This window comes from Beta vulgaris, chromosome 3, assembly GCF_026745355.1.
Source record: "Beta vulgaris subsp. vulgaris cultivar EL10 chromosome 3, EL10.2, whole genome shotgun sequence".
Lineage (NCBI taxonomy): Eukaryota > Viridiplantae > Streptophyta > Magnoliopsida > Caryophyllales > Amaranthaceae > Beta > Beta vulgaris.
In genome coordinates, this window is record NC_079204.1 from 55,190,107 (window position 1) to 55,203,450 (window position 13,344).

Consider the following 13,344-nt stretch of genomic DNA (forward strand, 5'->3'; position numbering starts at 1 on the left):
TTTGTTACTAAATTTGTTACTTCTACTTAGATAATTCATATTCCAATCCCACATTTTGATTCACAAACTCTTATCCTCACGTACCTAATCATCGATTTAAATTTATATTAATCCCTAATATATATGTGTTAGTCATTTCATTTGTCACCAAAAATCAATGTACTAATTTCTTTACTTTTTGTTAGTAATTTAACTTCACCTACAACATTTGTGGCAGGTATTGACAAACCAATCCCATCAAAGCATATCATATACTTCATACTCCAATTAATCTATATCCACATCAACATCTAACCCCAAAATGAAAGAACAAAATCAAACAAGACTTGGCCTGGTGATAAAGATTCAGCCTCATGACTTCAAAGGTAATGGGATCAAATCCCACTAGAAGCTCTTTGAAAGTGAGGTTTCCTTACCATTTCCCCTTTCTCAAAGGAGTCTGAGCTGCAAACCTAACTGATTATACCTGTACGAGATGCCAATTTAATAGGATAATTCATCTTAGCAACTTTAAAAAAATAAATAAATGGAAGAAAAAAAAACAATCAAACAATGGTCCCACTTAACCATGATAACACTACTACCACTTTATTAACTTATTATTGCCTTATCCAATCATTCCAGCACATAATAGATAATACACTAATCTCATATAGTCATATTGATGATTAAAATGGCATAGGCTGAAATATTCTTCCGTGAAAGCAAAGACAGACTTATCTACTATCATCATATCTTCATATTTTCCGGTGTAACACTACACTCATTGAATTTGAAGTGGCCCCAACTGATAGATTCAATTTCACTATACCTCTTTTTCTATATAAATTGTCATCTTTTCTTCCAATTTTTTCCATAATTTTGTCTTCTTTATCAAACAATTAAAGAAGTGCTTTGAAGATTGGTCCATTTCACAGGTGAATAATAGTTTATCATATGATTAATTTAGCATATGTTTTTTTAAAGATTGTAACTTTATTGCGAAATATGGGTATTGTCCTTTATGTGCCCATGATTTTTGGATTATTTGACATGTGAGAATCTTTTTTATTTTATTTGTTCTTAACCTTATATAGAAATGTAGAATTGTGGGTTATTACTCATTGATTGAATTGCATGCAAAAGTTGCTAACTTTGACTTTTGTTCTTTCACCATTTTTGATTTCTGGGTATGTTTTTTTTGTTGCCAAATTAAGTGATTTAAGGTGTCTAATTGAGATTATGAGCTAAATTTTTACCTGGGTATTTTAATTTAATCTCAATTTTGTATGTATTTTTAATTGTGGTTGATTTGAAATAGCTGAGAGTGATAAAATGATTAAAATGAGTTTCATGCTTTTGGAGTTGATCTTGAGTATTTGCAACGTAATTCATATCTAGTACAAACGATAATAGCTCTTTGAAGTTTGTTATGAACCCAGAAAGAAGTTTTTTGTATTTTCTGATAACTGATTACCTGATTACCCACTTTGCAGTTATTGCTATTTTTGGCCTTTCTGATTGGGGCGATTTTTATTTTTTTTTTTACCAAATTTGGTGACAGATTGTGCAATTTTAGAAGATTTGAAGAAGATTAATGTGTTGAGGCAACAATGGGTGGATATTGTTTCTTGCTCTTCCTAGTATTTGGAGCATGCACTTTGTACAATTCTTATGGTATTGGAAAGTTCAAACAGAATGTGACAGCAACACTGTCACTGGATGCTTCTGCTGCCGGCCGGCCGATTCCTGATACATTGTTTGGGATATTTTTTGAGGTTATACTCTTAGATCTTTCCATTTTCATGTGGGGTCATAAAAGATTGGAGTTCTCTAAAACTTACTTTTGGGCTATTTTTGGTCTAGTGTTCATGTTTATGTGGAAATGTGGATTATGGTTTGCTTATTTGTGGATGATGAATGTGGAATATGCTATGTATGTAGGAGATCAATCATGCTGGATCTGGTGGACTTTGGGCAGAACTAGTAAGCAACAGAGGTATACTTAGTGCCCTTCTAAAGTCATTTAATAAGCTAAGCTTAGTATTTTTTTTATTATAAAATCTTAGCAATGCTTGTTGTTTTTCTAATTTGCTTTTATCAATTTGCATATATGTAATGTAATCTGAGTTGAATTCGGTAAATTTGGTAGGACTGTTGAATTGCACCAGACACCAATTGTTTATTTCAGTTCACTTCAGCATGCTTCCATCCGTTAGTTAATGACAGACCCCCCCCCCCCCCCCCCCCCAAATTAGGGTGTGTTCTCTTCATCTGAAATTCACTTACTCTATATTAACTCCATGGAATAGAAGTTATCGAAATTTATTAGAACTTTATTGTTGTACACCTCCGTTCTCTAAAGATCTTCCTATTTATTGTAGCCGAGAATTCAAGGCAAATATGAGAGAGAATATGAAAGTGGGTCCTTTTGTTCATCTAAAAAGGACAGAGAATGTGGTTGTGAGAGAATACGAAAGTGGGTCCTTTTGTTCATCTAGAAAGGAGAAAATGTGGTTGTGAGAGTGTAGAATTATGCGAGTCCGACAATTGGAACAAAGTAGTGTGAAAAGGGAACAAACCTTTACCAAATAGGGTAAAAATTAGGAAGAATTTTTGGAAAAATCTTAACAGAAAGTAGGAAGTTTGTAGAGAACAGAGGCAGTAGCTGAATATTGAACTTAAATATCCCTAATTTGGAACAAATTTGCATGTATTAGGATTTATTTGAAGCAGTGGCGGATCTGGAAAATATATTTAGTGGGGTCAAAATAAAATTGAAGAAACTTAGAGGGGTCAAATGGTTAATTTATAAGGATATACACCAAAATCTCAAAATTCTAAAGGGTAAATTCTATATCTTTTAGGTTTTAGTGGGGTCAATTGACCCCACAATTGGCTATGTGGCTCCGACACTGATTTGAAGTCATGGATTTCATTAACTTTTTGTATAACCTATTGTTCGGCAAAAACATTTTTGTAAGGTAATGGAACATAAGTATATAATCTGGAAGATTTGTGGTTCTAGGTTTTGAAGCTGGAGGTCATCACACCCCATCGAACATCAAACCTTGGTCAACTATTGGAGATGAATCAAGCATTATCGTATCTACTGACCTTTCATCATGCTTTGAGCGGAACAAAGTGGCACTTCGAATAGATGTTTTATGTGACAATGATGGTGCCAACAGTTGTCCTAGTGGTGGTGTAGGAGTCTATAACCCTGGATTTTGGGGGATGGTAAGAAATTAAAATTAATTTTTCCTTAGTTTGTTTTAAAGTATGTCCTAAAAGACCAAAAGACATTCTAAACTATATGCATGTAGATGCCCTATGTGGGACAAGTCTAAGTTAAAAAATAAAGCAAGCAAAAATTATTCTTGAATATCATACTTCCTCTATCCCAACTTATTTAATCGCTATATGAGCCTTTGACACAAGTTTGACGGGATAGAAAAAGTGGAGAGAAAGAATGGGTGTGAGGCCCAACTTTAGAGAGATAGCAGAGTGAAAAACTTGCCAAATTAATTTTGTAGCAAGTATTTTGACACATTTATAAAAGGAATACGGAGCAAGTAAATTGGGATGGAGGTAAATTGGTATTTTTGATAAGAAGTAACTTGGTTTTTGAGTCAATGTGAATTTCTTAAGAATTTACATATTCTTATCAGGGATTGTGCTTTAACCTTTCTAAATAATTCTCCCGTGTTTAACATTACAGAATATTGAACAAGGGAAGACTTATAAAGTAGTCTTCTATGTTCGATCCATGGAATCAATTGATATTGCTGTGTCATTGACTAGCTCAAATGGAGGGCAAGTGCTGGCCACCAGCAATGTGATGTAAGAGTTGTACCTTCAGTGGAAGATTTTTAAGTTAATTACGAATTGAAAATGCTGCTTCTGCGTGCACTTTGACTCCAATAGTTTATTATGGCAGTGCTGATGCGGCTAAAATTGCTAATTGGACAAAAATGGAGGTTATGCTGGAAGCCAAAAGTTCAAATTCAAATTCAAGGCTTCAGTTAACAACCACCAAAAAGGGAGTACTTTGGATTGATCAAGTATCAGCAATGCCAACTGATACCTATAAGGTAAATTTCTTGTCCGAAGATGGCTCCGTGACCCTAATCATTTTTTTTTGTCATTTTTCTTGTTCTTATATAAATTAATTAACGATATTTTTATATTTGATAGTCCACAATGTAAGTGCATATACAATATATTAAGCAATGTAAGCACGATATTTGCAACATATGTGCAATATATGTGCATAAGCAATAGCATAATTTACTCATGTGTACAAAAAGTTCCTAAATATTAGTTGATAAAGAATATGAGGTTATGAGATGTGAGATGGAATCAAATGAGAAGATTTTTAACATGAGAAGATGAAAAAGATTTTTTTTGCATATTTTTGAATTGAATATTTATATATTTTTGACTAATTGTGCAAATTTTTTATCATGTGCATTTTCTTGAACAGATAATGCATCTTTTTTTTCAAGAGAATATATTTTTAGCTCGAAAATTTTGTATAAATATGCAAATTTGTCCTTGTCATACTTCTCATTTTAAAACGTGTTTATTGGAACTTGCCCTACATATATGTATATCAAACTAGAGTGATTTGGCCACGGTAAAGATGTAAATGTTGGTTTCATCTTCGCATATATATTATTCATATACATTTGATTAAAATTCACGATCGAACAAATATTCCATAAACCATGAACTAAAGTTGTTGGCTTCAAATTTCAAAACATTTGTGATGAATGCATAGGAAGATGCAAGTATCATGTATAAAATTGTGCATTCCTAGTAAATTATTCTCCCTCATCGATACTTCTCAGGATTTTTCTCTTGTACTTTAGCAAATATAATTTGTTCATGTAGGGACATGGATTCCGCAAGGACCTCTTTGATAAGCTTGTTGCTTTGGAACCAAGATTCCTCAGATTCCCAGGTTTCATTCTGTAGTAAAGTCTCGTTTGTTACTTGTATTTTTGGTCGTCTATGGTGTTGGTATTTCCTTCTTCTCTTATCTAAAAGCTACCTTATCACGATGTCATCACGTATACATGTCATCAAACTATTCTTGCATTATCTGTTGTATCAGGTGGTTGCTTTGTTGAAGGCGAATGGCTAAGAAATGCTTTTCGATGGAAAGAAACTGTTGGTCCATGGGAGGACAGGCCAGGACACTTTGGAGATGTTTGGATGTACTGGACTGATGATGGACTTGGTTACTTTGAATTTCTTCAAGTAGGACTTATTAACTCTTCGTTACCTTTGATTTCACTAAATTTCAAGAATATAGTGAAGTATGGCTAATTGTAGTGTTTGGAATTCTGACAGTTGGCTGAAGATCTCAAGGCAGCTCCAGTATGGGTAATTAACAATGGTATGAAGTATAGACATATTGTTTGTCTGTTTGAATTTCTTCTTTATAGTTTAAAGTTCCCTAGCTAATTGATGGTTCTGTACCTGCTATTCTGATTATCATAGGAATTGGCCACCAAGATCAAGTTGAAACATCGGCAATTGCTCCTTTTGTGCAAGTATGTCTTGTCTTTGTCAGCTTCTTATAGCCTACGCTCAGTTTTATTGGAGGAATCTCTTGCGCAATACTATCAGTTAAAGTCTAAAAAAATTGTCTATATTGAGATAGAAGTTTCATTCATACATCTGCCTGATTTTCCAGTCAATGTCTTTCTCCTTCCAGAGTATGGCTTAATGTGATGAACAGATGATCATGACTTCTAATTGCAACTACTACATTCTTGGGTTTTTGTTCTATGAGTGTAGGAGATGCTTGACAGTATAGAATTTGCTAGAGGTGATCCTTCTTCTAAGTGGGGTTCCCTTCGAGCTGCGATGGGGCGTTCAGAACCTTTTGAGCTCAAATATATTGCTATTGGTAATGAAGATTGTGGGAAACCGTACTATCGAGGTATACTTTGTTTACTTATAGTGGTGCTCAATAGTCAGAATTGTGATAATATGCTTCTAACCTAATGACAGATTTGTTTTGGTAATTGAACTTCTTATAAGATGACAATGAAGAGAACAAAGTGACACAAAAATGTTCTTGCATAAAAAGATTCTCACTTCTTCTGAGATCAATATTCTATCAACAATATATACAATGCCAATGACTATATTCTTACATTTTTCGATGTTATTACACTGAAACTCATTGACTCAATCCTTTTTTACCAGGTAATTACCTCAAGTTTTATGCTGCCCTGAGAAAAGCCTATCCAGATATCCAAGTTATCTCAAATTGTGATGGCTCAAACTCTCCATTAGATCATCCAGCTGATATGTATGATTTTCATGTAAGATTCTCACTATTTTCTCCTGTGTCTTTGATACTGATGTATGTCTTTGATAGTTATAGCAACTGATCAGATGAGTGTCCTTCTGCTTCTCTTGAATTTTGCCAGATATACACATCTGCAAATGATATGTTTGCTAAGAGTCGTAAGTTTGACAATACACGACGCAATGGGCCAAAGGTATGTAAAGAGAAAAAGTTGCTAATATAATTTGAAACTGTTAGGATAGATTTAACAGAAACATAATGTTTCTCTCTAATTGCCCTCTCTTTAACAGGCTTTTGTGAGTGAATATGCCGTGACTGGAAAAGATGCTGGTACAGGAAGCCTTCTTGCTGCATTGGCTGAAGCCGCATTTCTTATTGGATTAGAGAAAAATAGGTAACTACTGTATTCTTTAAGTGCCTCAATGTGAAAAGGTGGCTTCATTCTTCACTTTATTTGAATTTATAGCCGTTATCTATACCTACTGGCCCTTATCAGAACTTACCATGACTTATTTGGTTGTAAATTGAATTTGGGTGGCCCTTGTAAGAACTTATTGACCCTTGGCTGAACTAATGAACTTTTCTGAATTTACATCCCTTATGTGACCTTTTTTTTAAGGTGAAAAGAACAAAGATTTGTGCCTTTTCTTTTAGCCGTTTTAGCTACTATTGATAATCTCTGACATACATATCTGCAATGTTTAGAAAATATTGAGAGTTTGCATAATGCTCTGGGTAGAGTTCTTTGTGTCTATACCCACATAATCTTCTATCGTTGAGAAATTGCAATTTTAATTGAGTGCAGTGATGTTATTGAAATGGCGAGCTATGCTCCGCTTTTCGTGAACACCAATGACAGACGATGGAACCCCGATGCAATTGTTTACGATTCCTCACGTGTCTATGGTACGCCTAGCTACTGGATGCAACTATTTTTTGCAAAATCCAGTGGGGCAGCTTATCTTGAAACCACGCTTGAATCCAGTTCCTCATCACTTGTTGCATCTGCAATTAGTTGGAAGAATGGAACAGACGACACGAAGTACATAACTATTAAGGTAATAAACCTATTACTTATAACTTCTGCATTTCCTAATGGTTCTGAAAAATTTCTTTTAGTAGGAATTTTATGATGACACAGGAGACAATACGCTAGCATGCTCCTCTTTGGTCTTGGCATAGTAGCTACAAAGTGGACCAAGGGGTGATCCAGACTTAATTGGCATTTTAGTGAGGTCAGGGTCTGATAATCAGTCCCCACCTTGGGGACTCGCTGTTGGACAAGCCCCAAAACAGTTTGAAAGTGGGCTTCATTTCCCAAAATTCCTTCAACTTCCCACTGAATATCGCTAACTAGGGAGGCGAAGTAGCAGGAATATAAAAGCCGATCGCGCTCGGATCCCTTTCTGGATCCCCGGGGCGCGACTACTCCTACTCGAGGAAGAAGGAGATCGAAAATTCTTCTTCTCTCCCTCCATATATAAGATCGAAAGTCAAGTCAAGAAGAAGAGGCATGACCAGAAGAATTGTGTGAAATAAGTAAATTACCCAGTTGAGACATAAGAACGTTTTGATTTTAAATGATTCCATATTTCCATCCAGACAGCTTAACTCCATCAAGCATCTAGAAATGGTGGTTAAAGTCTGTATAAGAGGTTGGTTAAGCATAATAGCAGCAACCAGAAAGTACAAGTTTGGATACTGGAAACCTTGCATGTTCTTTACATATCTTTGTTGGTCGAATCATTTATTTGTTACTACTTCCTCCATTTCAATATACTTGACCCATTACACTTCAGCACCCAATTCTAGGAGAATAATAGACGATGTAAACATGTGACTTAACTTTTTTTTTTTTGAACATGCTTTAACTTTATTACTCCTCTTAAACGTGTGTAGGCTGTTTTTGAAAAAATCCATCCATGTACCCTGCCTAGCGTGCTCCTAAAATTTCTTGCCGAAGTGTTGTGTGTCTAAGTAATATGAGGAGGAATTATTTTCAAAGAAAGAGTAAGAAAATGGTATCTAATCATGGTATCTATTTACCAATATTCCCTTACTAGACCACACTCTAGTTATTTTTGAAGGGCATTGCAGTCTTTTCACATGGTGTTAGTTACCTATTTAAGGGTATTGCAGTCTTAATTCTGTGCTACTCACCTAACAGTTAAGCAAATGGTATAGCTCCGTTTCTAAGAGTTCAACAACATGATAGCCATCTTCAGAGATCAGTAAGTCTAAAGTCATGCAGAGCAAAGTTTGCTGATGGTGGCAACTTTGCACAAAAAATGTGCCTGAGTGGGACAAGTAGAGATATGTCATAATTACACCAAAAGCTTCCTTGATGCTGCAATAGAAGAAATTTTGCCTACTCAAATTTCCACTTATGGCTTGCCTAGAACCTCCAGTTAAAACTTCGATCTAAGCAAATATGCCCACTTCTTTTTGCTGCATATTAATGAAGTTCCTAAAAGTTGTTATTTTAGTTCTGTCTGATATCCGTCTCATGGTCTCCCTGCTTTATTAGAAGAAGTTTTACATGATTTTTGAGTTTCTAAAAGTTGTTATAATCTGTGCAGATTGTGAATTTTGCAAATAATTACGTGAACCTCAAGCTCTCCATTAGATTCAATGATAATTCTTTAAAGCTAGCTGGGGCAATGAAGACCACGCTGACCTCTGCTAATGTAATGGATGAGAATTCATTTCAAAGTCCTAACAAGGTAAAATTTGAAACCCGTGACTTAAGTCTACATGTCATTCTTGATGATTGATTGCTTATAATTGCCAAGTCTAATGTGGTTTTACTCTTTTATTTAGCTAGAATAAGAATTACGCGACAAAACCCTTGACCTCTGGTTTCGAAATAAGTGATCTTCTTCTTCTATAATTCACTTACATTTTCTTAGCCGGCTAAAAACAGATAGCATGTCCTTACTTACACTTTTATCGCACCTGCCATGTTCACATCAAACAACAAATATCTGTTTTACTCCTTTGTCCGGAATTAGCTCTCACATTTTCCTAACCTCTCATAATTAAAGAGAGGAGAATTTGACAAAAATAGACAAGCCTATGGACCATCAAACGTATATAGAATAATTCTAAGAAAACGTACAAATCTGAACTATGTACTATGTGAACTAGAATAGAATTAGTAATGTCAAAGTTCTGAATTCAGGAATCTAAATCACTAATATGAATGAAAGAACTTCCTTTAGAGTCGAAAAGGAAGATTCACTTATGAAAGTTATATTTCATTCTTTCTAGTGCTTTAAATGTCTGGAATTCTAACTTCGACATCACTCGTCCATTCTTGTTAGCTCGTTCATAGTTCAGTTTCCCCTATTTTTGGGGTACATTTTCTTAGTTCAGTTTATTATTGTTTGATGGCTCATACTTTACTCTATTTTTGTCGATTTTCTTTATAACAATTTCCCTCTACAATAGTTAATTCTTCTTTAAATCATCTTTTGATCACTTAATTTGACTAACGGCGTATCATGAAATTCATTCATGCTATATCATTACTATGCCAACTTTTTTCGGACATTCTAATGTAGTACGCGTCTATTAGATTCTGACGGATTGAGTGCGTGTTCTTTCAACACCAGTAGAGGTGCTTAACAATGTTATCAAGTTTGTGCACCCTCAGAAAAGCCTTTGTCAGATGTATACTTGAGACTGAAATTTTCTTGGTGATTTTGTTGCTGCAGGTGATTCCATCTTCATCTCAATTCAAATTAAATGGTAAGGACACAAATGTCTTGCTCCAGCCATATTCTTTCACAGCATTTGATGTTGTACAAGAAACAACAAGTCACATTTTAATCAAGGATGCAGATTCTGGCCTAAAATATTCTTTCTGAGTTAATTCATACACAGCAGACACATTCGAATACGAATACGGGCTTTTATACACTAGTGATCTTTGTTATTCAGCAAATAGCCTGGATCTTTTACCTTAATACTAGGGTTTGATCCAATTCTTAACAAGTCCAAACATTTATTATCAGCTGTTCAGAAATTTTATTTACGGTGCAATGATTGTATATAGATGACATTCTCATCAATAATAAATAGAAGAAAAAGATTGATATGTTCATGATCTCATATTCTCATCCCTTGTTAAAATGATCCTCGAGTTCTTTCTCTCTTGTAAAGGAATTCTCCTTGCGTAAAAAATAAAATCACGCTAGATTATATGAATACCCATTGTTCAAAATATTCCCTCTTGCAGGGTACAATCAATTCAAAACAACGTGAAAACAATACATACTTCAAAAGCAAAAATACAAAAGAACATCGAGCAATGTAGAAACAACATTGATGCCAAAAAAAACATCCTCATTGCCAAAAAAAAACATCCTCATTGAAAAGCAAACGATAAGCAAAAATACAAAAGAACATTGAGCAATATAAAAAGAATATAGGCTCTGTCTGGCAATTAGCTGAATGTATTAGCTGTTAGATGATTGTATTAGTTAATAAATTGATTGTATTAGTCGCTCAAAAGTGTTTGGTAAGTAATTGATAATTGTGTAAAATAACCAAAAAGGACATGTGCATAATTTATTGTTGTACTTTTTATTGTTTATTAATGTAATTTTCAATGACGTTAGGACATAAATGTAATTGGCCCGTTCATTCCCGAACCTCTAATGTCAAAAAGCTCATCCCCTTAGCTTTCTCAAAAAAAGCTTTTTTAGCACAACCAGCTAATTGAAACCTTTCTTACCAAACACTCAAATTAGAGGATTGACTAATCGAATCCTCTAATATGAATTCAAACCTCTCTTTACCAAACAAGGCCATAAAGTGTTACGAAGCTTATAATCTCTTTAAACGTAAAGTATTATATCATCTAGTTATTCTTTTATGTTAGAAAAATCATAACATGAAGTATTATTCATAAAAATATTTTTTTATGACATATATTATCAATGTTCAAATTGACAACAACAAGTCTTATTATCAATACAACCTCCATTTTGCCATCCACCATATTCATTGATACAAATATCCACGCATGTCTGCTTATTGCATACTGGAAGTAAAATTGGAGGGTTAGGAACCATGCATGTATCCCCTACAAAATACAGAAACTAGATAGTCAAAAATCAAAATGACAAGGAAAAAAAATTGATATAACATACTTCCCCGTTTCGTTTTAAATGCAACAAACGAGTATTATTTGTGAGATATAAAATATTATTTTATTGCATTTAAAACGAAACGAAGGAAGTATATTAGTGTAAGGTTTTTCGAACTTACAAAACTAATGAAATACTACTTGCAAATAGCAGAAATAGGATTAAGACAAATACCGTAAGAGGAAACAAAGAGAGAAATAGTGATGATAAAAAAGCACAAAGTAGTTTGGTTCATGGTTGATTCTTGAGGGTAGAATATAATTAGTTAACAATTATATTACATTGGTAGTTCTATTAACACATAATGTATATATACACCAAGTTATATTTTCTACTTTCTGGCATGGTAGATAAACACACAATATCAAAGGTGATTTTTTTCCTTAAAAAGAAAAGGTGATTTTTTTCTTTATTTGGGCAAAGATAACTTTCTTGTAAAGGTACAAAAGAAAAGTTTTAAGGATTCTTTTTTTCAAGAATAATAATATAATTAATATACTAAATTACTTAATTTTTTGGTATGAATATCCTAAATTGTCTATGAAATTGCGAAAAAAGGTCTAAAGTAATAATACTCCTTAGAATATAAAAGTTTGTGCGCGATTTGATTTGCTTTTAAGTAGATACTTCCTCTGGTTTTTATCAGTTTATCTATTTTTTTAAGACACATTTGCCGAGATGTTAATTTGAACCTTAATATTTTTAATTAGTAATAAGCAAAAATTACAAAAAGTAGATATTTGGATAATACACATTGAGATGAATTTAACAAGATCTCACATGTACAAATAACAAGAGATAGTAAAAGTCATGTATGTCAACAATGCCAAAAATCAGAATTGGTAAACTACTAAAAATCGAAGAGAGTATGTTAGACATGGATATAATCAAATACATAAAGAAGCTTTCATGAGTCATCCATATATAAGGGTCAAGGCTCAAGGATGTGTACTATTCAACTAAAATATTTGACATATCATAACTTATCTTAACTTGTATGAATAGAATATCGTAACTTATCTTTTATGGAATAGTTGAGCAAAAAAACACACCATAAAAGCATACTCCATAGTACATCTTGTTTTCAAGCCATATTCTATTAGCAATTAATAAGAGAGTAAGATAAGTCCATGTTAAAAGCACCAGCACAATATATAATTTCATTAGTATCACGTAAGATCACACTGTTAGCCAAAAAAAAGGGTGGATGGGTATATCTATAACCAAATATATATGTTTAAGCTAAAAATAGTAATTTGAGTGTAAGTAGCAAGTCAAATGTTGCTAAATGGGTGTAAGTATAGTGAATGATGGTCTAAATTTCCAAATAGGTCGTCACCTGCAAACAAGAAGACTAATCCAGGAGTTTTTCAAGCAACATCTATCTGATGCTTAACTCAGTCGGCCGAGCAATGGAAAACAAGAAAATCGAGAGAATTGCCAAATATATGTGTTTATTTAGTTTAAATAAAGTTATCTTTCATTTGATGCTAAGTGGACTATATATGGTGGAAGATAGGTATAGGGAGCCTTAGGCCGGTCTAGGGAGCCTTAAGCTAGTCCTTTGTGTACCTTTGCTTTCACTTTTCCTTCCTTAGATCGGATTGCTTTTATAATACTTGTTTGATTAAACAACAAGCCGATATTTGATCCAAATAATATAAATTATATATGTACACAATTATGAAAATTAGTTTTTAACAAATACTCTTTACTTGAATTTGTTCAACTAATCCTAAATTCCTAACTCATAGAAGTAGTAAGATTGAATAGTAACACTCCTTCCAAATCCCTAGAAAAACCTCCCAAAACAACCTAACCCACAGTATGCTTTGACTTAATACATACTCTTTAAGTCTTTATTAAAGTACTATTTTCTTTTAA

At 33.6% G+C, this 13,344-nt stretch overlaps 1 protein-coding gene across 2 annotated transcripts; it reads left to right on the forward strand.

Moving 5' to 3' along the window:
* Positions 1-658: 658 nt before the first annotated feature.
* Positions 659-10,415, forward strand: LOC104889634 (alpha-L-arabinofuranosidase 1). 2 transcript variants are annotated; one of them, XM_010674899.4, is made up of 17 exons: positions 659-917; positions 1,544-1,757; positions 1,924-1,978; positions 3,008-3,219; positions 3,701-3,822; positions 3,920-4,073; positions 4,876-4,945; positions 5,099-5,244; positions 5,338-5,383; positions 5,488-5,540; positions 5,788-5,932; positions 6,202-6,320; positions 6,429-6,500; positions 6,598-6,701; positions 7,113-7,365; positions 8,887-9,030; positions 10,024-10,415. In XM_010674899.4, exons 2-17 carry the CDS (start codon positions 1,593-1,595, stop codon positions 10,174-10,176), a joined length of 2,013 nt encoding a protein of 670 aa, XP_010673201.2. In that variant the 5' UTR covers positions 659-917; positions 1,544-1,592; the 3' UTR covers positions 10,177-10,415. The 2 variants fall into 2 exon arrangements, with proteins under 2 accessions (XP_010673201.2, XP_010673202.2); XM_010674900.4 differs by lacking the exon at positions 659-917 and adding an exon at positions 1,096-1,169.
* Positions 10,416-13,344: the final 2,929 nt, after the last annotated feature.

Excerpts from the sequence above, each read along its gene's own strand:
- LOC104889634 (XM_010674899.4), top strand. The coding sequence starts at position 1,593 with ATGGGTGGATATTGTTTCTTGCTCTTCCTAGTATTTGGAGCATGCACT. Across the intron at positions 3,220-3,700 it reads ACCCTGGATTTTGGGGGATG|AATATTGAACAAGGGAAGAC; the intron begins GTAAGAAATTAA and ends TTAACATTACAG. Across the intron at positions 4,074-4,875 it reads TGCCAACTGATACCTATAAG|GGACATGGATTCCGCAAGGA; the intron begins GTAAATTTCTTG and ends TTGTTCATGTAG.